This window comes from Spea bombifrons, chromosome 2 (genome assembly GCF_027358695.1).
Source record: "Spea bombifrons isolate aSpeBom1 chromosome 2, aSpeBom1.2.pri, whole genome shotgun sequence".
In the NCBI taxonomy this organism is placed as follows: domain Eukaryota; kingdom Metazoa; phylum Chordata; class Amphibia; order Anura; family Pelobatidae; genus Spea; species Spea bombifrons.
This window is the reverse complement of record NC_071088.1, coordinates 125,307,636-125,332,242: the sequence shown is the minus strand read 5'-3', so window position 1 is coordinate 125,332,242 and position 24,607 is coordinate 125,307,636. Positions and strand designations below refer to the sequence as shown.

At 42.0% G+C, this 24,607-nt stretch overlaps 1 protein-coding gene across 3 annotated transcripts; it reads left to right on the top strand.

The window, feature by feature from the left end:
- The first annotated feature begins 5,863 nt into the window (after nucleotides 1-5,863).
- On the top strand, nucleotides 5,864-24,241 carry PAN3 (poly(A) specific ribonuclease subunit PAN3). 3 transcript variants are annotated; one of them, XM_053456392.1, is made up of 19 exons: nucleotides 5,864-6,640; nucleotides 11,766-11,816; nucleotides 12,217-12,335; nucleotides 13,014-13,077; nucleotides 13,764-13,834; nucleotides 15,337-15,487; nucleotides 15,821-16,068; nucleotides 16,165-16,269; nucleotides 17,923-17,980; nucleotides 18,180-18,338; nucleotides 18,788-18,904; nucleotides 19,289-19,390; nucleotides 19,654-19,819; nucleotides 20,281-20,365; nucleotides 20,687-20,826; nucleotides 21,005-21,134; nucleotides 21,834-21,898; nucleotides 23,401-23,539; nucleotides 23,639-24,241. In XM_053456392.1, the coding sequence occupies exons 1-19, from the start codon at nucleotides 6,313-6,315 to the stop codon at nucleotides 23,777-23,779; spliced, it is 2,439 nt and encodes an 812-aa protein (XP_053312367.1). In that variant the 5' UTR covers nucleotides 5,864-6,312; the 3' UTR covers nucleotides 23,780-24,241. The 3 variants fall into 3 exon arrangements, with proteins under 3 accessions (XP_053312367.1, XP_053312366.1, XP_053312368.1); XM_053456391.1 differs by having other exon boundaries at nucleotides 18,177-18,338; XM_053456393.1 differs by lacking the exon at nucleotides 11,766-11,816 and having other exon boundaries at nucleotides 5,865-6,640; nucleotides 18,177-18,338.
- Nucleotides 24,242-24,607: the final 366 nt, after the last annotated feature.

Below are 24,607 nucleotides of genomic sequence, written 5' to 3'. Positions count from 1 at the left end.
CCTGCATGTACTGGCTGCCTTGGCTTTATAGGAGTTTGATTGCTGTTAGCAGTTATATATACCTCCAGAAATGCCTTTTAACCCCCTATATGCCACTCTGGCATATAGGGGGTTAAAAGGCATATCATGGGGCAGAGTGGCATATAGGAGGGCATAAGACATTTCTGGAGGCAGGGTGGCATATAGAGGGTTAAAAGGCACATCATGGGGCAGAGTGGCAAATAAAGGGGGATTAAGGCATTTCTGGGGGCACAGTGGCAACCTTGGGGGCAGATGTGCAAAACTGGGGGGGGGCAGGTTGGCAAATAAAAGGAAATAAAAAAATATATATTTTTCTCAATCATAGCTTTTATTAAATATGAAAAAAATTGTTTACATTAATTAATATTTACTAGTAAAACTTTTTTTCCTATAGGGTAGTCTTATATTCAGGCTTTTAGTTTTTTTCCTAAATTAATATTTAGATTTGGGGGGGTCGTCTTATAATCGAGCAAATACGGTATTTATGAAAGTGTTAGCACAGCGTGTGACTTCATCTAGCAGGTTATATAGACTAACGGCTATTGAAATTTAACTTGGTTGAAGACGGAACTCACACCCACATTGTAGAAACTAGAAATAAGTACTTTTTATACTATTTCTTTAGAAATTGGTTTAGATTAGAATTAAATGTTTCAAATTGTCAGATGAATGAATGTGAGATTTATGACATGTAAAACTTTTATGTCATGGATATCCAATGGCTACCAATATAATTGATGGTCTTGGATTGGGATAAATAAACGGTGTGGTTTATGTGGCTCGAGTATGAGGCAAAACATTTTACCACACAATTACATTTTTGTGCTAGGTGTCACCTATACACCAGTTGGCCACTTGGGTAGGCCTCCAGCTTGCCAACGGGCTTTTTGTCAACATGGTCATCCATCGACCGGTGTCCCTCACAGCCCCCTCCCTGTTGCTGCTGCTCCAGGTCTCTTCAGCTACAGCGGCCAGTTGCAGCCTTGCACGCAACAGCGACACACTCAAGATGGCCACAGGTGTACGACCATTATGGAATGATGTCACTCCTTTAAGAATTTTGACACTAACTCTGACTTTGCCGTCTTTCTTCTCATCTAGCCCTATATAAGGGCCCAGAGTGTTACACCTTGCCCTCTGATGGTCGTACCTCTTCTTGTCATAGTGCTTCTTGCTATCACATTTCTAACTAGCTGAACTCCAGCTTTCAGACATCGGCTCTAATATTTTATTTTATTGACATATTATGACTCAGCACGCAAGTGCGAAACGCATCAAGCAATCGTTCTTGTTCTGCTGTGGTGTGTTTTGCTCCATGTGGATGTGATGAAACGCTTATTAATATTTATTGTTTTATATATCATATTCCGTAGCGCTGTACAATGGCTTACAAGCATTTGACTGACACTTTCAGATCGGTGCAGGAAACTGGCAGACCCAGTGTTGGTTGCTCCCACATAAATACATGCATAGACTGCCAGGATCCCTCCAACTCTGGTTTCTTTGAGCACGTCTGATGTATGATTACCCTGAACCCCAACTCCCTGACTACGGCTTGTCTTTAGTATCCTGCGTGTGCACCCTTAGAGTTTCTCCTCAGTCTTGGAAGATCATCACAAAGTCCCACGACTGCTTAAACCCAAAAGGCTCAACCCGAGAGTGAAGTCTTCTGAGACAGGCATTCCCTTGATGGGGCACAGTGTTCTGGCCTACATCAGTGTCTCCTCTGATACGCCGAGCGTAACACTAGGTCGCCAAGTGTGAAAGTGAAAGGTCTGCTTCAAGCAGGCAGCAGTCATATTTATATGTTTAAGACAGAATGTTAATATATTAATAACTATAATGGCAGCTGTCAATGCAGTTGTTGGTAAACTTGTACCAGAACGTTTTTCTTAACTTGTTTAACAAGCCATATGTATTAATATTAAATCTTCTTTCAGTTTCCATGCAACATTTGTTATTTACATAATGAAAAAAGTGCATGTCATTAAAATACAATACATGACTGTTCTTATTATCTACAAGAGTCATATCAGTACATATCAAAAATTGGATTGTGATCCTACTACTGCTTTTCAGTCACAATTTAGAAGTTTATTAGCTACTGGTTTCCATATTGAAATGTTAGATGTAAATGACGGGGGATATATTTTTAGATCAGACCCTAAAATACCTGTTTTTCATTTTCGTCCTAAAGTTCATAAGTCTCTGGTTAATCCCCTGTGTCTCAGTGTGCCAGTAATAGGTAGTTTAGATGAAGGTCTTTCTACGTTTCCATTTGCAACCAATCGTTCTTTAGCTTCAGGTTCATGTCAAAGATACAAAAGATGTGCTGCGCAAGATCTCCTCTGTTGTTTGGAAACCATTTCACACAATAAGGGCATACAGCGTATAGAATGTGTTTGACAGCTCAGTCAATATTCTCCAGCATTGGCTGATTTAGCGCTGTAGTCTTTTTCATTTCTTTTTAATGGAGATGTTTTTCTCTAAAAACAAGGGACTGTCATGGGGGCTAAGTTTGGCCCATCATATGCTAGCTTGTATATGGGTCTACGCAAAAGGTCCTTTGTCTTTGGAGATTTTAATTGATTTGGAGATTTCAATAATTTGTATGGTAGCTTTATTTATAATTTATTGATGGATTTGGGGTGATGATTACCATTTGTAACTAAAAAAAAATACTCGGTTTCTTTAACTCTACCACCTATAATTTAACATTAACAATTCAGTCTCATGACAAATGGTTTTTTATGGAATTTATGTTTGATTGGCAGCAAGTTTCCCCAATGCTGTAACCACATTTATTTATCACAGACTTCGAGAAATACCTTACTACGTGCATGGAGTTGGCATGCAAAACATCTCACCGAGGTTATGTCAGTTCATAAATCTACTGCTCGTCAAAGTCTATGTTGCCACAGTTCGTTGATTTACTCTGTTGACATGTGGCCAACCAATTTGTGTGCTGAATGAGAGACGTAATAAGTACAGTATATCAAGTGAACAGTTGTCTAGTAAGTGAGCTCTATGATATGGTTTATCATTTGAGATATATTTACAACACTAGTGTATAAAAATCATGATTAAAAAAATAAATCAGTTTATTTTATTTAAATCACATTTTTTACAGCCATTTACAACTAAATATAAAACGATAACACATTCAGCAGTTTGCATTATCTTATTATAATCTTACTGCTTGCAATCATTCGAAAATGACACTGCTAAAGATTTAGTTCCCAATACAAAAGATATACATATATAAATGCATATGCATAGATATTAGACATGAGCCAATGGGCGAAAAAGGATTCGGATGAATTTTTCGGTTCATTTTGGGCTATTCGTTTTCAGGCAACAAATTTGTTCCCTGCCCTGATGAACATCAGGGGGACATTTTTGAGAATTAAATTTGCTGTCCGGCATCCGCATTCACTCTCTTCCTCAGACGCTCTTAATGTTTCTCTACCTGCTGACCACTTCTGCATCCACTTGTTCTTCCTCTTCTCTCATTTATGTATTGCCTTCTCTCTTCATCCTTATCTCTGCGTACATAACGTGACATGAACTTCCGCCAAATTGGTGGTGCTCAGTGTCGCCCTCTCCCTCCAATCGGGGGGGGTGAGAACATCACTGAAAGCACTGTGATTTTGCCCTAAGGTGAACTTCCACCAAAATGGCAGTGTTTTGGTGACATCCTCTCCTCTGATTGGGGACAGGGGGATGACGCCACTGGATGCACCACCACTTTGGCGGATTTGCGTTAGGTTTTGTCTGTGGAGATGCGGACAAAGATAGAAGATGAAAGAGAGAAGATGAAGAGTACTTTTCTGCCAGGATCTCAAAAGATGAGGGAAGGGCTGCATAAATTGTTGCCTCTATATAAATAAAAGATAATAATAAGATGTGGAAGTGGTAGGGAAACATTAAGAGAGTGAGAGAGTGAAACAGAATGAGAATGTGAAAGAGCAAGTGAGAGAGTATGAATGAAAGGGCACACAAATTTCAGATTTAAATTCTGAGCTTTTTGCTTAGTTTTCATTTGCTTCGTGTGGGGTCTGGCCTCGTTTTAGTGGATTATTTTTATTGTTTTATAAAGTGCCATCAAATTCCATAACGCGGTACAATGGGCTCCTACAAATTGATAAATTTGCCTAAGTTCGCTGCATTTCCAATTTGCATAAATTAGAATGCACAAGTCTGATATAAGATATAATATCCAAAAGACCTAGAAAATAATATTTCAGAGCTGTTGAATATTTTTAACAAACACAAGTTTTGCAGATTTTTCATACCCTAATTGGCTTCCAATTAGGAATAAACCAATCCAAATATTGAATAAAATTGAGCCTGTTGCTGCTGCGGGCCTTCTGTTGGTCCAAAGAGGTCATTAGCATTAGCCCAGAAGAAAAGGAAGATCTAGATGGTAAGATCATTTGAATAGGGCCCCCCTTTTGAGTCTAATGTGATGCACTACCTGTTATGTCCTGTCTACCCATTGTACAGCACTGTGGAGTAGGATGGCGCTATATAAAACAATAAATAATAGTCGAAGTTGATACCTCTTATTAGGACAAAGGAATTAAAGTTACATAGGCTTTTGGGAGAAAAATTACTTTGATGTAGAGGCCTGTAGGCACGGGCGGTCTTTTGGGTGTTACGGCCGGTCAGACACTGTACCTGCGGGTCCCGGGAATCCCACAAGCCTGTCTTGGCGTTGCTCCCTCACAGCGTCTCTTCTCTTGTTCCGCCCAGGAACCCAGCGGAGTCACGTGATGTTACGTCACTTCCCGTGACTCCGCGGGGCAAAACAAGAGAAGAGATGCTGTGAGGGAGCAATGCAAAGGCAGCCTTGTGGGACTGCGCGGGAAATCTACAGTTCAGGTAAGGAGGTGGGCGTGATTACATTACATTTATTTATGAAGTGCCGGCAGATTCCGCAGCGGCAGATTGACCACATATGTGGCGGGCAGGATTGGACACATATGTGGCAGTAGCGGGCGGGATTGGACACATATGTGGGGTGATTGACCACATATGTGGCGGATGCGGGCGGGAGTGGAACACACACATTGCGGGAGCAGGGTTTAAAAAAACAGTACCGTGCAGTCCCTACTCTGATGTCCCAAAAGCTTATATTACATTTTCTTCTTCTTTGGCCCAATAAGAAGTATAAACTTCTACTAAAGACTCCAAACGTAACGTAGAAAACCAGTCTGTACAGATACCACTTCTAATTAATTCCAATATTCATGGTAATAAAATCTCATTTGGTTATAGCACCAATAGAACAAGAAATAAAGTCCCCTCCTTCAGCTTCGATTGCCCATGCTATTCCTTTAGATCGTAAGCTCTTGAGCGGGGCCCTCAAAAGCCCACCTTTCCTGACTGGAACCTTTTATTTAAGTACCATATGGCAGCTCACAGGCAGGGTTCTCTTCTCCTGATGTTTCTGTATGCATTAAAGTGTATTTGTTATGTATGCGTTAGCTGCCCCACTTAATTTGTTCAGCAGCGCAGAATTGGTTGGCGCTTAATAAATAAAAGATTCAAAATAATAAAAATGATATTAAAATAATAATCAAATATTTGCTCACAACCCTGTAAAATACTTTAAAGAATGTCTTTGTTTATGAATGCAAAGCCAGAGGCCTCAACTCCCTCCTGGGGCCTGTGAGCTGATAAGGCGTTTGTGTTTTAATCTTTCAAAGTAAAAGCATGTATTTCTGTTTGAATTGCGAAATTTGGTCAAAACAGGTTTATCTTTCACTCTTTGGTGTAACCCCCCCCCCTACTTTTCGGTTGAATAAACCCCACTAGGTAAGGGGCGCTCCGGCTATTAGCTCCGGAGAGCTCGCCGGCTCACATGTGGCGCACATTTGCTGCAATGAGTGTGCAGAGCAGATAAATGGAGGGAGCGGGAGGGCGCTCAGTTCACGGGGTAACCGATTGTAAGGCCCAGCAGCTCCCAGGAATCCCCGCGTCGCGCCTGCGCAGTAAGGGTGTCAGCTCAGGAAGAGGAAAACAGAAGAGAGACGAGCGAAAAAAACAAAAAGGGGAGACGTCGGAGGGGGCGGAACGGCTCCCGTTACACCCATCCCGGGATTACCAGGGGCCCGCGCACAGTCAAGCGGACTTTTCAGGCGGAAGGCCCTTTTGGATAAAGCCATAGGGAGTTCGTACAGGCCCAGAGCAGGGGCCCCTCTGCTTTCCATTCACCGGTTTGGCCCCGTTATAGCCCCCCATGGTGGAGCCGTATGCCAAGGGTGGAGCAGTAGCAGCAGAGAGGCCATGAACAGCGGACTGACCCCGTCCCCCTCCACCGGGGTGGTAGCGGCGGCAGGAGCCCCGCTGGGTGCCGTGGGAGTCCCGGGCGTGAAGCTCAAGTTCTGTCGTTACTACGCTAAGGATAAGACGTGCTTTTACGGCGACGAGTGCCAGTTCTTGCACGAAGACCCGCTTGGCATCCATGGCAACAGCAGCAGCGGCCCGCTTGGCCTTCCAGGAGGAGTTGGGGGCGGCTACCCGCAACCCGGACTACCAGGACCGCCGGGGGGAGGCCCAGGGGGCAAAAAGGTGGAACTTGCGGGGCACCCCCTGGATGCCCAGCGTTTAGCTAGTGAGTAATACATGGCTGCAATACTGGGGGGGATGGGCTTCTGACCCTACGGGGGGGGGGGGACTCTGCTGGAGGGGACAGTCCCTATCTGTAGTGCGTTATGTAACATACAGATGTTGACACACTACACGGGGACTGCTGTTACCCTCCATTGGGGGCGGTCCCTCTGAGCACACGGGAAGGCGGCTTTTCCGGGCTTTTCAGTCGGTAGAAAGGTGCTGCTTGTTCCCGCGATTCGTATCACCGATACAGATCTGACTCCTAAAGCTCATCCCTGCAGTATTCTTATTGTTTCAACCAAACCCCCCTCTCCCCCTTTCCGTGGATGTAACTTTATTGTAACTGAAGTAATCAGAAACGGAAGTAACTTATTGTATCAGATGGACCCCGTCTGTAGTTGAATTCTTTGCACCCTCCTGTGTTATCTCACCCACTCTGACCATGTAACACTTTTTCTGTGAGGAAATGCAGCGTTCAAAACTTTCCTAGCTCTTTGGAACCTTTTCCTGGAATAATTATTTAAGCATGTGCCATTTTATTTTGCTTAATTCTTATCCGGGACACTGGGCATGTGATGTAAAAGCCTCCCCCTGTATGTTGTTCTCATAGAAACTAAAAAGGGTTCTTAGAAGTTTGGTTAATTTTGGGCTAACTGTCTGTTGAACATAGTTGTAGAACTGAGAGGTAGATGTACAAGTGTAAGTGGAACGACCCCTTTAATCTGATGAACCTGGCATGCAACCACTTTTGTCCATCTTAATGATGAAGGCTGATGGGCTTTGCCCTCCTTTTGAATGCTTTCCTTCTTATGTGTTTGGTACACGGGGATCTGGGGTTCGGTGACCCCAAACAGTGCCACGCTCCTCACATCTCACCCTTTTAAGAAGTGTGTTCCTGAAAGCAGAGTTTTGTAGACAGGCTGAATACTTCCTGACGTGACTTCACTATATAATTCTAATGAGCTGCTGGGTGGAGGGGTTAGTAGCCAATCAAATGAATACTATGAGTGTTCTTGATAGCATACATGTGATTGGCTGCTATCTCGAAGGTAGTGCTAGCATGTGCCAGAAGTGTACACACTGCTGCTTCCTGTTTAGTAGTGGCAGCCAGGGAGTACATATGTAAGGAGGTGTGTGTGTGTGTGTGTGTGTGTGTGTGTGTTAGCATGAATGTGTAAGTGGTGGTGGGGAGATGGCACAGGGAGGCTGACAAGTCCTAGGAGTCCGATATGAGTGCTGAGCGGGTCCTTTGGATGCAGTCTATGTGCTGGAGCCAGTCCTATATGTGCGAGGACATACCTGACTTTTAGAGCTTCCATGTATGATCTACCGTATTTGCTCAATTATAATTGAGGCCGTCAAATAGAGGTCTGACTATGAGACTAAGATCCTGATCCCCCTCAGCACTGCAGGGGACCTGGATCCACTGCTGCCGGCACTTCCACCATGGCTTCTGTCACAGAGTGCCCGCGAAAGCGCGTGGAGCAGAGGAGGTTGTCTACGCGCATCGGGCAGACCTTTCCTGGCTGGCAGCCGGCGCACGTCTGCCCTATGAACTCAGACAACCCCCGCTGCTGCTGGCACTTCTGCCAGGGCTTCTATGATGGGAGCGCTGGCGTCACATGACTTATGCTTTTCTGGAGGCAGAGTGCACCATGATATGCCTTTTAACCCCCTTTATGCCACTATACCTCCAGAAATGCCTTATAGCCCCTATATGCCACTCTGACCCATGTGTGTTAACCCCTAAATGCCATTGTGGCATTTAGGAGTATAAGGCATTTCTGCAGGCAGAGTGGCATATAGGGGGTTAAAAAGCATATCCTGGGGCACTGTGGCATATAGGGGGGTATAAGACATCTCTGGAGGCAGAGTGGCATATAGGGGGTTAAAAGGCATATCCTGGGGCAGAGTTGGATATAGGAGGGTATAAGGCATATCCTGGGGCAGAGTGGCATATAGGGGGTATAAGGCATATCTTGGGGCAGAGTGGCATATAGGGGATAGAGTGGCAAGCCTGGGGGCAGGTGTGCATAACTGGGGGCAGGTTGGCAAATAAAAGAGAAAAACCAAACTTTTCTCAATCATAGACTATTAAATATGAAAAAATAGTTTACATGTTTAATATTTACTAGTAAAACTTTTCTTCCCAATGGAATAGTCATACTCAGGCATTTTGGTTTTTTCCTAACTTAATATTCAGATTTTGGGGGGTATTTGATCTATACTTTCGATGCTGAGTTTGCACATGATTTTCAGTTAATCTATACTTGCTAGGCTGGGTTCCTAAGTGTTTTTTTTAAATACCTGGAAATGCAGGGTTTTTATGTCTTATTTAGTTGATCTATACTTTCAATGGTGTTCATGTATTTAGTTGATCTCTACCTGAACCGCATGAGGGAGGTAAAGAGGTGGCTTACAGCTAATGAAGGGACTCACACAGAGTGCCTGAACATCTAATGCCAGCCCTGATCACGACTCGCATGTCTGTTTTGGGTCACTTGCTGGACCTGCACCATTTGTTTGCTATGCGATCGGCATAGTATTGTGCATGCGTGGGGACTGCTCACGCGGAGTCATGCTAGAGTCAGAAGGAGGGAGGACTGCACTGATTCAGACAGGCCCATCATAATCTGTTGGTTTTTGGTGTTGGGGTGGCGTGATTGCATGCTAGGGAGCGTGGGGTGCCTAGAGTCCAATTAATATTAAAGGCGGCCCTGAATGTAAGCATGTTTTACATCCTTAAAAGGGTGGTGAATCACTGCGACACTCTTCCAGCAGGTGTGGGCTTGGTATAAGGCTATCCTGAATGTAAGAGAAGGCCAATAATAAAATAAGCTCTTATCTGCCATCAAACACTTAAACAGAACAAGGATTTAAACCGGATTTTCAACCTCTTTAAAATTCTTTCTAGTGTATGCTATACAGGCGGCAGATAATTCTAGTCCAATGTGATCTTAAACTATGTTTAGTTGTGTTTTCAATAATCTAACCTTAACATGTAGAAGCCAACGTATCAAGTAAAATAGGCAGAGTAATAAATTGTTCTGGTTACTGTCCTTCAGAGTTGTGTGACGTGAGTTAAAAAGAACAGTGCTTTCCCTCAGACTATCCAAAACTGATAACCCTGCACATCATGACACAACGCAGTGAAAATGCCCAATAGTGACCAAAGATTATAAAGCAATGTGGACCTCCGTGTCCTTAGAAACAAAGTAGTGAGTTCAAAGTATTATCCAACTGACTTAGGCCATCGCTGATAGCTTTCTATGCTCGTTTAACCCCATGACATGCCAGACACGTCAATTGTCATTAAGTGGATGCATTTCCGGGGCGTGCCTGGCATGTCAATTGTCAAGGGGTTAATATGTATACTTTGTATGTAAGACCCATTTCTGGACTTGGCTCCCCGGGACATATATTTGAAAACGAGCGAAATCTCAATGTAAAACACTTCATGTATACACTATATATTTTCACAAACATATAGTACTGTGTGAACATTTTAAGCAGGTGTGTAAGAATGCTTTAAAGACTTAAGCAATAAAAAAAAAATACTAAACTATTAACAAAATGCAAAGTGAGTGAACCGAAGATGTTGTAGGCATACAGTCAAATGTATGATTATACCACTCAGGTGCCAATGAGCATTAATTTAATATGTACGTTGAACCACAGCCTACAATTTTGTTAAATAAAACTAAGAACGTTTTCTAAAGGGTAGTGAAGTCAGATCTGTTTTCCTTTCAAAGTATCATCCGTTGGCTATGAACAAGTTTGTGTTTTTGTGTTTATCCGCAATAATATTGTCATGTTCTGCAGGACATAGATGCGTGAATGGTAGTTGACCTCTCAATTGTTGAAATTCACTGCAGGCTGAGGCTTTTGTGTTTATTGCGTTGTATGGTATCCCACACACACGGATCAGCCTTAACATTATGACCACTGACAGGTCAATGTGATAATCTTGTTATCGTGGCACCTGTCGGTATGGGATATATTAGACGGCAAGCGAACGTTTCATCCTCAAAGCAGGAAAAATGGGCAAGCGTGAATATCTGACCATCATCCAACTGGACGCGCTACTGTGGCTCAAATTGCTGAAAAGTCAGAACACGCACAGTATCACAGTTTGTTGCGTATGGGGCTGCGTAGCTGCAGACCACTCAGGGTGCACATGTTAACCAATCCACTGCTGGAAGCTCCTACCGTGGGCACGTGAGCTTAAGAACGGGACCACGGAGCAATGGAAGAAGGTGGCCTGGTCTGATTAATCCTGTTTTTCCTTTACATCACATGGATGGTCGGGTGCATCACTTAGCCAGAGAACACATGGCATCCAACCATGGAGGCTGCACCTTGCCTCACAGCTCACAGGACCTGCTGCTAACATCTTGGTGCAGATATCACAGCCCACCTTCAGTGGTCTAGTGGAGTCCATACTTGTTTGGACAGCAGAAGGGGTACCTACACTATATTAGGCAGATGGTCATAATGTTATGGCTGTTCGGTGTATATACACACAGAAACATAGAAAGTGACGGCAAACCAGAACCGTTTGGCCTATCTAGTCTGCATGTTATGTTTGGTTTTGCGCATGCATTAAAGTGACAGACTGACAAACTGATATATTAGGTAACGAGTGTCCCGGTTACAAGAGATTTGAGTCTAAATTGTGTGGACTCCAGTGGCATTGTACAGATCTGCTCATATGTTCTAGTTCTGAGATATTGCGTCCCCCCCCCCCCGAAATATGTTTGTTAAAATTTGAGCCCATGCCAGCTGAGGGGCCATCCCTCCTACGATCACTGAACATGCAGCACAAGTGTAGGGTTATGCAGTTTCAGGGTATAATTTTAAGATCTGCTTTAGAATGTTTCAAAATCGCACAATGAAGGAAAGAGAAGACCTGCATTCTTAGCAGATGTAAATAGCAGTTGTGGAATTTAACTATTTATCTTAAGGTACTGAACACCGCTGGTTACTTCAAGCAGGTTCTTCTTTTGAGAAGATATTCCACCAGCCGTGTTCTTAATCAGTGTTCTATGAACTGCCGTCTGATTGAAGGGAATGTTTCTTTCCCGGCACCCACTTTATTATTACTTTTTTGTTTGTTTGTTTAAAAGGTCCATCTTGGAGCTTGCATTCTGCTACAGATTTTGATGCGCGTCCTGCAGGTGTGTGTGAACCATTTGTCTTGAAGGGACATCGCTGCGTACCATATGCTCTATCATCTAATGGAAATGTTACCTGTTCTTTAGAATTAGAATGTATACTTGCTTTATGGTATAGCCGTGCCCTAGAAAGGTAATGCACACTATAGCCAACGCTCAACTTAATTTATTAGATTTAAATGAAATCCATGACTGGTTTGTCCCGGTCATTGGCAGGGACAACGTGTTCTGGACTACATACCGCTTCACTTACATGATCTGCATCTCACAGCCATGCACATGTGTGTTTGTAGATACATTGTTTTCAAGTGTACCTGTCCAGAGCAGAGCATGCTACTTATTGAAATGTGTGCGTGCTTTCAGCACTCGGTACGACCTCTCATTTCAGTCCATTCCTTTTCAGTTCCTGGGATAGACGGTGCTTTATCCGATACGAGTATCACAGACTCCTACTTCAGCTCCAGCTTTATTGGAATGAATGGGTTTGGGAGCCCGGCTGAAGCAAGTTATCCAAGGATGCAGGTAAATAGTCAACCTGTTTCTTTTTTTTTTTTTTTTTTTTTTTTATGCTGCATGAGTAGTCTGCAGAACTTTGACTATAGCCCAGTAAGGTTTGTGAGTCCTTCTTAGTGGAGTCGTTTTCAGATTGATATAGTCACAAAGCTGTCAAGAAGGGACTTCTGTAAGGGACTAATCTTAGTGCTGCGTACAATGATCCGCTAAAAATGATGACAACCCTCCTTGAACCCCCGCCCCTCCCCCCGAGTCCAAATGTTTATATTGTTATTGAGTTATTCAGCACGATTTCAGGTAACAAAGGCTACATTTTTATCAGTTGCTTGCTGTTTTTGCGGATCAATAAACTGGCTTGAGGAACCATAACGCTTCATTAAATAGTGTCATGCGCATCTGGTTTTAGCTTCTCACTGTTACACCCCCAAATAAAAGGTTTTTTGTCTTTCATCATGGTTTACTAAATTTCCTACCACCATTAAGAATAACTAAATCTATGTATTAAAACTTCCTTGTAACATTGGACCGTGGAAATGAAATGAAATGAAATGCTCAATGTTTCATCCTATGAGATGTATGAAGATTGTGTGCGGGGGTTATTTGTACAAACATCTCTTAGCCCTTGGATGGACCAGTCCTCTAAAGAAACCGTTTTGTAATGGTATTAACGCATTCTTCTGGTTGCAGCGAATGACGAACAGCAGCAGTTCCCCAAGCCTTCTCAATGACAGTGCCAAGGCCTACACACACGGTATGTGCTATCCTACAAATACCCGTCTTCATTCATGCGACTTTCTGGTCGGAGGCTCGCCAGTACATGGAAATCTGCATCCCACGTAAATGGGGACCGTCTGTAATCCATTTGTGGCTTAAGCCATATGAATCTTGTATCTTAAAAGAATGCTGTGCTGCTTTAACGGTCAAAGTGTTGCAGCCTAAAAAGCTTACTTTTAATACCCAAAGGGTTTCTTGTGTACCAAATGAATGCATCATATTAAAACAGTGTATGGATGCTAGCAGCAATAAAAATCATTCAGTGTTTCCATTCCTCAGATCAAAGACCAAATTCTAGGTGTGGAAAATTCCTTAATATACTCATTTTGTATGTTAGTGACAGGGCGCTGTTCAGCAGATACGTGTTTCATGATGCAGGCCATCCATTCCAACCTATCCCGTAGTGTCGCCATATACACAAACCTGACAATGTATTGCAGCGTAACTTTACATTGAAACCCATATATATTCTTGTCTTGGGCAAGACCAATAGAAATAGCTTGCTCGTTATCTGCGGCCCTACTTGCCTCAAAACTTTACAGCTGCGGATTTCATAGCCTTCTGCGCGGAATTATACGATTTTATTGAACCCTTGCCGCTGATATCTATTTTCAGGTCTCTGTATTCTGATCTGACTGTTTTTTTTGTGCTTCTTCTGTACAGATCCTTTAGGTTCTCCGGCTTCCACACTTTTTAATGACTTTTCTGGCCTCAGTATGTCTCAAAGGCGAAAGGTAGGTAGCGCCTTAGTCTGCCATGTCTATATAGGCAAGTAATATGTATAAAATATAAACGGGAAGATTCTGTGGTGACCAAATTCAACACTAAAGACTTATGGATAGAGAAAATCTAGAGTAACACTAAGGCGATGCCTTCACTCCACCAGCAATGACAATGTATTTTGTCTGTTTGAAATTGCCTGCTTCTCTTATTGACGTTCTCTAGTATTAACATTCAATAATTATCACACGGGTCCTCTGACACATACAAGTCAGGTGGTGGGGACTTCATTGGTATTATGATAGATTCCAATCAGTGTGGTGGTTCTATTTGGAATGTAACTAAAATGGCATGGATGCCGACCTCCAGATCTGCTAATTAAACAGTTAATTGGAACAATAAGACAGAACAGTTCTTTTCAGTGCTAGACATTATATTAACACTGAATTTAAAAGCGCTAGGCACCTATTGTATCCATTAAAGCACATATAACATCTGGAGCGTCATTTTAAAGCGGAAGTGTCTGGGGGGGGGGATATAAAAATAAATAAGAAAAAGATTTCAAACCTGAAACTCGGTCCCAATTTATATTTGATCAACAGAAGTAATATGATCTTAGTGTTATGCATGTATTAGTTGTTCGAGACCTCTGCAGAGCCCTCAGCAGCCACCTCAATGGCTGGCATCTACGCTGTATTAAATAGCCACCTCGTGCCTTTTTAACTCATTATATCCTGGCCATCCGTATTTTAAAGGAGCCAGCACAGCCTCCTTGGTGTAATTGGGCCGATGAGATCAAACGCTCGCAGTTTGGCAGCAGGGGTATCGCTGCCCTAACCCAGGGTGTGTTAATGATTTCTATTAGACGGGTGTCTGCACTAGACTGTAAAGGTATCTTCATGAATAGTAGGATATGCCGCGCGTAAAGCTCCCTGAAAGAGAAAAAAGTTACCAACGTGACCAATGTATTGGTTTGAAAACTGAGAAATGGACCGTAGTTTGAAAGGAGACATGCAGAAGATATGTGACAATAATTTCTAGGTGAATGTGACATGGAATACGCAGCATTGGAGCTCACTGAATTTACTACAGATTATTCTGAATAATCTGTCAGGAAGGCGTTTACATTTACTATACAGTTCAGGTGCTATATGTGCATCTGTACCTATTATCCCTCAGTAGCCCAGCATGTGTTTCATACCCTCTTTAACATATTTGAATTGTGGCCAAAACTCAGCTCTAGTAACAGTCGGTGACTTCCAGTCCTAGCCATTTTACAGTTTAATTTCACAGTAAATTCCCTCTGTGCAGACTGTCAGTATAGAAATGAACAGCGTGCGTCTCCGTGACACATCCATCTGAGGTCCTTCGCTGTTCTCGTCTTTACAGCAGACTCATTATTTTGCAGTGGCAGCTAATTTCACTTGGCAGCAGATTTAGAGCTGGGGCTGTAATCCTAATACACAAACACTGACTATTCTGCCCTGTCTCTTCTGGCTGCATCTTCCCTTTTTAGACTCCTAATCCGACTGCTAGCGAGTTTATTCCAAAGGGAGGATCAACTTCTCGGCTGAGTAATATGTCACAGTCCAGCATGCCTGCCTTCTCTCAAGCTTTGTTCTCCCATCCTTCCATGGGTGCTCCCACAGCAGCCGGTCTTGCTCCAGGTAAGCATGCATGTACTGTAAATTGTCATGTATGTTGTGTTTTGGGGTGCCTAAACAAGGAAATATATTCTACATGTATGGATGCACATGCATTTGGAACCCTAGATTTGTACAATAATAAATGACAGTTTCTGATAAGATGTCTTTGCCAATAAATCAAGTGCTGCCTTTTTTATGTAAAGTTCAAGTTTCAACTAAGATATACAGTACTGCTCTAGAGCGTCTTTCAATCGGCCTGAATATTGCGTTTTTACAAAGCCTTCTGAATCGTGGATTGCATTGAATACTTGCTCTTCATGCATTCTTAACTCTCTTGCCTTTCCTTATCCATAGGGATGTCTTTATCAGCTGGATCTTCACCACTTCACTCTCCTAAAATTACACCCCACACATCTCCTGCTCCTCGGAGGCGGAGCCACACACCAAACCCAGCAAACTACATGGTGCCCACTAGTGCCTCAACACCAGTCACAAACTCTGTTTCGCAGCCCCCACCTGCAGGACAGGTTATACAGAAAGAGACCGTAGGTGGAACAACCTATTTCTACACAGACTCCACTCCAGCACCTCTCACGGGAATGGTAAGAGCCATGTGTTATTTACACGTCTGCCCAATCTCCGACAGTCTAACAAACTGCACCCTGCTTCAATACTTTTCTTTTTTTACTCCACTGAAGGTTTTTCCGAACTATCACATCTACCCTCCAACAGCTCCTCATGTTGCCTACATGCAGCCAAAAGCAAATGCTCCTTCGTTCTTCATGACTGATGAGCTGAGGCAGGTATGTAATTAACACAGCTGAAGAATTTATTTTCCAGCTTTGGCACTTAGTCAGGTTCAAGGTATTTACTGTATTTGCTCGATTAGAAGATGACCCTGATTATAAGACGACCCATCCCCCCCCCCCCAAATTGGAATATTTTTTCCGGTGCTTCTGACTCCCGGTGTGTTGTCCAGGCAGCCTGTAGACGTCTACGTGATTCGCGTGGGCAACTTCCGCTGCAGCGGGGGTTGTCTGCGTCCATCACGCAGACCTTCCCCGGCTGTCAGAGATCAGAGTTCCCTGGTGAGAATCGCATAGATGTCTACATGCTTCCCCGGCTACACACCTGGGACTCAGAAGCACCGGTGAGTTGGGGGGGGGGGTTGACAGGAGGATTCAGGTCCCCTGCAGCGCTGCAGGGGATCTGGATTTTAGTCTCAGTCAGACCTTTTGAGGTCTGATTATAAGACGACCCCCGAGCATTTGCTCTGGGGAAAAAACCTTGTCGAGCAAATATGGTAATATACATTTTTTTTTTCATTATCCTCATTGCTTTGGGAATGAGTGAATTGTTGTATTTGAGTCACATCTTTCCTATAGATCAGAATTTGGAATGTGACAGTTCCTTTTTTAGACAGTGCCAAATGCCCTCTGACATACAGTATGTACCCCACATGGTACTTCTGAGATGGCCTAGCAGTAATTGCATACTTAACATTTTTAAGCACATTGGTAGAAACCTCATTCCTAGTGCCAAAACCCATCAGATGTAATTATTTAATCATGGATTTTTCTAAGAACATTTTATATTCACATGGCCAAAGATGGTTGCTATTTAATTTCTTGTCTGCGTTAACCTGCACACACACGCTGGCTTTTGGTTTGTGTTTTTTTTTTTTTGTTTTTTTTTGCGTGGGGGCTCCCCTTCCCTGTATTAGGAAATTACTTCCCAATGAGAAGTTACCTTCCTCTGGCCTTTTCCATCTCAAATGGGCTTCTTAAGGAAAGCATTGCACACTTCTGTATTCGCTATTTAGGGCTAAGTATCTCAAGTACAGTGCTCTGCTAAGAGATCCGGGATGAACTTCTCTCTGAATAACAGTGATGGGTTTTTTATCCAGTAGATGTGGGCCTTATGGAGAAACCTATCGTGATGCAAGCCTCTCACAGGCCCAGGGAAGTGGAGTTAGCTTGCTTAGCCTCGGCTCATCCTTGTCCCCACCTAACTCAGTGGAGCGGATCTTATGCCAGCTTGCCCAACTCTAATCTCCAGCCATTGGCTCCCATTTCAGTGGCTGGGTTTGCTTAGAAAGGAGGAAAAAACAAAACACACACTGTTCAGATTGCTTGATGTATGACTTTCACTGCATTCTTTGATCTACTGTGTAGGCAAACATTGCAATACAACTGGGGCCTTGGACCTAATCTCGCATAATATGGCTTTAAGAGTCTGTGCACTGTGTATAAGGTTAGCTTGGCACACAGATTGTACCCTTTCGTAATTTAAATGTACGAAGGCCTTGACCATTTGTCTCCTTTAGATGTGATATTGAGCAGTCGCCTTTAAAGTAACCATGTAATGGGCTGCTTAAACACCGCACGGGCCTCTTCTTTTTTTTTTTCTCTATGCAGTAAACTTATGTTTACTATTCTGCCTTTTTATTTCCCTAGGAGTTGATAAACAGGCATTTAATAACAATGGCGCAGATTGATCAAGCTGATATGCCAGGTAAGCACGAATAACAATTTTAGTTGATTTGTGTGTAGGAAGTTCACATTGTATCTATTACACTTACACTAAACATACATATATGTAGTTTAGTATGAATACAAATAGGTTCTTACTGGCTTAGCAGATGTTTTTTTCAATATGCGTGTTTTCCTCCTCCCTAATGGGTAACTCATGCGTGCTGTGTGTTGCATAGCAGTACCTGCAGAGGTTGATAGCTACCACAGCCTCTTTCCTCTGGAGCCGCTGCCACCTCCAAACAGAATCCACAAGTCAAGCAACTTTGGGTACATCACATCATGCTACAAAGCCGTAAATGGCAAGGATGATCTGCCGTACTGCCTGCGCAGGGTGCATGGTGAGTAGAATATCAGTTCACGGTAAGGCTCTACATGTTACTCAATATCTCCGAGGGACGAGACTATATTTCCTCTGTACTTATAGCTAGACTGTTGTGTGTGGAAGTACATTGCTTCAGTCTTTTTACTAAAGTGCTTATGTGGAGTACAATAAAACATTTGGAGGGGGGTAGAGTCCGTAAGGTTTTAGCAGATGACCACTCTCAGAAGAATTCACATTTGATGCTGTCTCTTTACAGGTATCTAAACACCTGTGAATAATGATGCAATAGCAAAGGTTATGTCATGCAGGTTAAAATGTCTTCATTGTTTTTTTTTAAAAAAAATGAGACTTAAAATATACTTCACTGTAGAAGTTGCAATGTGTCTTAACAGATAACTTTATCACGTTACATCAATAAGACTCTTTGTTAACGTTCCTGGGTTTTGTCTTTTTGTTTCCTTGCAGGTTTTCGTCTTGTAAACACAAAGTGTATGTCTCTGGTTGACACGTGGAAAAAAGTTCAGCATTCAAATGTTGTATCCTTGCGAGAAGTGTTTACAACCAAAGCTTTTGGAGAACATTGTAAGTTCTCAGCTGGCGTGGGCTCATTAAAGCAAAACTCCTATAAAGTTATACCTGGCTACTTTCCAAAGCTGATAAATGTATTTCCCCAAACTGCCATCACTTAACTCCGGACAGACCAACAGTTTTAAAGGCCAGCCTGCCGTCTCAGTAAATGTTATCCCTGGTAAACCTTCCTGGTGTATGGTGGATGTAAAAGGCCACTGGCTTTATCCTTTCACTCCATTATAGACATGTTAGACTTCATTATTTAACCTACGGCGTTGGGATTTTCAAAGTACAAAATGCACCGGCAGAATTTAGTGGTCCCCATGTTAAATTTTGGGAGGATAGTTTTAATCACTATTGACACTTCTGTTTCCTTTTTCTATTCCCCTACTAAAGCCCTTGTGTTCGCATATGACTTTCATGCTGGCGGGGAGACTATGATGAGCAGACATTTTAATGACCCAAGCGCTGATGCATATTTCACTAAAAGAAAGTGGGGTAAGTTGTGCTAGCGCTCTCTATCTGTATAATTTATTGTTAGTATGCCTAATTAACCTATATTGCCATAAAAAGAAGATTTTGAACTAGCAGCCTATGAAATTGTAGAATCCCAACCTTAGATGCCTCTCATACCACACAAAAAAAATCCACTGTACTCTTTTGTTTGTGATATTGCTAATGTTTACGCCAGCCCTCTCATAATTATATCTATTTTTTTTTTTTTATATTCTATTATGTGTTCTATTATATATTTTTTGTAGGCCAACATGATGGTCCTCTGCCTCGCCAGCATGCAGGGCTGCTTCCTGAATCCCTAATCTGGGCTTATATCGTCCAGTTGAGCTCCGCTCTGCGAACCATTCACACAGCCGGCTTAGCGTGTCGTGTCATGGATCCTTCGAAAATTCTCATTACTGGAAAAACCAGGTAGCGTCTCCAGCGTGACACAGATCTAACGCAAATGTGAAAAGCTTTGATATTGGGTGTTTGTAAAGCAGGACTTTGTCTGTTTTGCCCAATCATATGTGCTTAGTGCTTGGTTAACAGCATGTCCTTTGAACACACATGCATACAAATTAACTACAGCACTTCTCTCAATTCTTCTACGATATACTGATTTATATATGTAGCTTTTAAATTTTTTGCTTCCCTGGCAAGTTCATTACAGCCTGCTATTTTATTTCCGTCTGTGGATGGGCCGGTACTTAGCCTAGTCTATCCGCTAATGGTGGTTTTTGAGGAGTGTCTTTAAGGTGTAAATACTATACGTTATTATATTTTGTGATATTGTACAGGTATACCCGTATATGACCATTTTTCAAATGTAACGCATCAACCGTAAACGTACTCTAGTGATCTGTCTTTTAAAAGTACCGTTTTTATTATAGACTGCGTGTGAATTGCGTTGGGATTTTTGATGTTTTAACATATGATGGAAGTCAGAATCCTGTGGCTCTTATCCCCCAGTACCAGGTAAGTCGTGTTTTATTTTTATTATGACTTCTGCTTTTAGAAAGATTCTGATGGGCCGTTTGCACATTTCTTTTTTTCTTTTTCAAGTTGTGGCTTAATGTCTCATGTAGCCACTCCAACAAAGGCGATGGATTAAAGTACATAATATATATATATATATATATTACACATAAATACACAAAAGCAGTATTTTTATACATTCTTTAAACATGTTAAAAAAAAAAAAAAGAGAGAGAGAGAACTGCGGTGCATCACTTGCTTCAAGGTGCTGTTTTAATGCCACAGTTTGTACTAAATAGTATGTTTTTCTATTCTTTTCAGCAAGCAGATCTGATCTCTTTAGGAAAAGTTGTCTTGGCACTGGCTTGCAATTCTCTGGCAGGAATTCAGCGTGAGAATCTTCAAAAGGCAATGGAGCTTGTGACCATAAACTACTCTTCAGACTTAAAAAATCTCATTTTGTAAGGACTTATTATATATATGTGTGTGTGTATAGATAAAATATATTCATGCACGTGTGTGTGTGTGTATAGGATCTAAACTTGTGGCTGCTTTCATTCTGTAGAATTCTGTGTTGTAGTTGAATTGTATGGCTTTGCTCAAAATACTACAAATAATTCCAAAATGTAACACCTACAGGTACTTGCTGACTGACCAAAACCGGCTGCGTAGTGTGAATGACATCATGCCAATGATTGGTGCCAGGTTTTACACTCAGTTAGACTCTGCGCAAATGCGTAATGATGTCATAGAGGAGGACCTTGCAAAGGTAATCTCGTCCGTTTTGAATGTAAATCTCTTGGTTTAAAAACCTGGTATTTCACATACAAACACTGCTCCAATGCTCAGTGTGGTGGTTGATCAGGGATAGTCATGTTAAATACCAAGTCACTCTACAGGCCTGCAAAACTTAAATAAAATCAGCCAGCGCTAAACTATTACTGTACACAGTACTGTACTTAATAATAAAAAAAAAATTACGGCACCTTTCGTTTAGCTTTCCATATGACTTCTACATAATCGCTTAGGCAGACTAATGGATGCAAATGTTTGACTAATATACAAAGGCAGAGATTGAAAGATCTGATACTTCTACATGCTGTAGCAGTCGATGAACGTAGTTGTATATTTGGAAGCTTGTCAGTGGCCTACCTACTTGTTGAAATATGTCTGTCCTTTAAGACAACGGCGACTAGAAGTCCTGTTTTTATTCTGGAACCCTCTCTTGTATTGGTAGTGATTATGGTGCGCAGGGTTCAAGATACAACCATGAATAATGATTATATATCTTGTAGTGTTAAAGCAAATGGCGTATCACCTTAGGTACGTATTAGCTTTCTATTACAGATAAAGCCCGCGCTCCCTGAATCTAATTGCTGTAGCTCAGGTTTCATGTACTTATTGCAGGGAAAATTCTTCCAAGCAAATTGGTGTTTTCCTCTTATTTTATCTCTATTTTTCCCTGCAGGAGGTGCAGAATGGAAGGTTGTTCAGGCTGTTGGCAAAATTGGGAACTATTAACGAAAGGCCAGAGTAAGAAACTTCACACTTAGCTCATAAAAATTACCCATGAGGGGGTCACTAAGCATTTTGGTACACCTCTGGTCAGTGTCCTGGTAAATCTAGCTCCTTCAAACCAAAGTGAGAAATTTAAGGCATCGGGTTGATTTTGACACTTTTGAATAATAAGTTAATCTCAGACTTACCTTAAGGGTCTCTGGAGTGTAACCCCAGCTTGAAGTGCTGCAAACACACCACAATCTCTATGGATAATAACCGCTTTAGATGCAGGTAAGACGGTTAGTTCAAACCCATTAGTGACCCATCTGTACTCGAGCAGTGACTTCCAGAAACCCTGGCGTGTCTGTGGTGGGTTTGAATATGTCTGAAGTAGATTTGTGGACTATTAACCCCTTGAGTGCCAGCAACCTAGGAGATGCGTTGCAGGCAAAGTTGGGCTCGCACAACCAGCTACTAAATGCCTTGGATTTACTTGAACTCAAAACATGAGGCTTCTGTCTGGGGAGAAGTAATGCCTGCTGACTGGCAAATGGCATATAACATGGGTTTTTGGCCACCATGGTACCATTGATGCCAGCTGATTTATTGTACTGACGGGGATTGTGACAGATGAGAACAAACATAAAAATATTTCTATAGAACTTGTAGAAAAATGGGCTTATTGCTGAGTGGTGGTAGTTGTAGCCCACAAAAGTGTGCCCTGTATACTATTTTTCTTTAGCAATGATTTAACCTCTTCCTATGTATTCCTACCTTGTGATTTGTAAACTGTGACCTTCATGGGGTTGCGTGCAGCTTATGTATGTATGTATGTGTATGTTTTACTGCTATATCATGTTTTGCATGGTCTGTAAGTAACTTTAAACAGGCATGGCATATAGGTATAGGGACTAAGCCTATATTGGTGTTACACAGTGAGGAGGGAACAAAGCACGCATATATCAGATGTGTAACTAGGCTGCAGGCGTGGGTCCCCGAGCCCAACCATTAACGGCTCATACGAAACGACAAATAAGAAAGCCCATACGTAGCAGGGATTACCTGGTAGAAAGTCGCGTTGCACAGGGGCATGGTATAAAATAGAACTTTTATTCCAAAGGTTTAAAAGTCCATAGCAAGCTGCCCAAATATCCACAATTAAGTCCTGCCAGGCATGGCGTAGACATTGCTATCCAGACTAAGGGTAATGTTCTAAGTATTTACAGCAGGCTAAAAACAATGGACTGACTAGATGCGCCAAATGGGGCAGATCTGCTATCCAATTTTATTTCTAGGTCGGTTCCAACTGTGAATAGCATAGCTTGCTTTTTTGATTTTTCAGGAAAAGTTTTTAAGGTTGTAGCCTATATGCAACTGTTTCAAAAGCATGAAAATGGGTCAGGCCTACCTCAGGGAAAATGTGTCCCCATGACGGTTAAATACAAGGGAAACTGTCGGCATGCAGTCGGCGATATTGGTTTCATGAAATAGAATGCTGCCTTTTTTTTTACGACATTTCCTTTTCCCTAAACTAGGTTTCAGAAAGACCCTGCCTGGTCAGAGACTGGGGACAGATACTTGCTTAAACTTTTTAGGGATCATCTCTTCCACCAGGTGACAGAAGCAGGAACTCCATGGATCGACCTCGGCCACATTGTCTCTTGTCTTAACAAGGTAATATATACGATAAAGGTTCTCTTTGTGTGTGGCTTTCCCATCTAACCGTAAAACCTGGTATATTTCAAAGCTTATTTAAAAAATTTTTTTTTTTAGTTAGATGCTGGCGTGCCGGAGAAAATAAGCCTCATTTCCAGGGATGAGAAGAGTGTACTTGTGGTAACATACAGTGATCTTAAACGCTGCTTTGAAAATACGTTTCAGGAACTTGTGGCAGCCTCAAATGGCCAGTTGTAGTATTTGCTGAAAGCATGCAGGACATTGAAGAACTAAACCGACGGCAAATTGCACTACAGCTGAAATAGTCATTGTCATCTCATTTCACATGGAATCAAACCGGAGATGAGCGACGCTGCTTGCACTCAGTCAGGTACACTGATACTTGGAAGAGAAGAATGTTTTCATTGATCTCTGAGCTATGGCTGCCAACGGAGGATTTATCTGTGAAGAAATTTTATTTTAAATATTAGGACACCATCAAGTGAATGGTGTTCTTGCTTTTATTTTCTCTACTTATGTATGCACTAAATTTTTTAATTTTTCCGCCTTTATGATCTTCGGAGTGTCGCCACCGTGAACGGACATTTAAGGGAAACCTTTTCAAGGACATTTCGGGGGCACTGTCTTCACAAATATTGCAGAATATGATGTATATAACTTGTGTACAAGGACCACAAAGTGGATCAATTTCCATAAACTGCAGTTTTTTAACTTTCTTAGAATTTTTTTTTTTTTGTCCACGTTCTATCAATTGTTGAACGAATTGTAAAATATATAGGAACCAATCAAGAGGATGCGTTATCTGATGTTTCGAGTGTCAAGGTCGACCTCGCCACACTGCACCATTTGAACACCGTAATGAGCTGTACATGGACGTAAAACTTTTTTTTTGGCATTTGTGACATTTTCTATAGTTTCCCTTGCTTGCCTGATAAGTTTCAACAACCTATTAATGATATATATATTTTTTTACGCCAAGATCTACAAACCTTTTTCATCAATAAACAGCTTTGTTGTTGTACTTTACACTGGATACTGAAACACTGCTGAATACCTTTTTTATAT

Excerpts from the sequence above, each read along its gene's own strand:
- PAN3 (XM_053456391.1), top strand. The coding sequence starts at position 6,313 with ATGAACAGCGGACTGACCCCGTCCCCCTCCACCGGGGTGGTAGCGGCG. Across the intron at positions 19,820-20,280 it reads CTCATTACTGGAAAAACCAG|ACTGCGTGTGAATTGCGTTG; the intron begins GTAGCGTCTCCA and ends TTTTTATTATAG. Across the intron at positions 20,366-20,686 it reads CTCTTATCCCCCAGTACCAG|CAAGCAGATCTGATCTCTTT; the intron begins GTAAGTCGTGTT and ends TATTCTTTTCAG.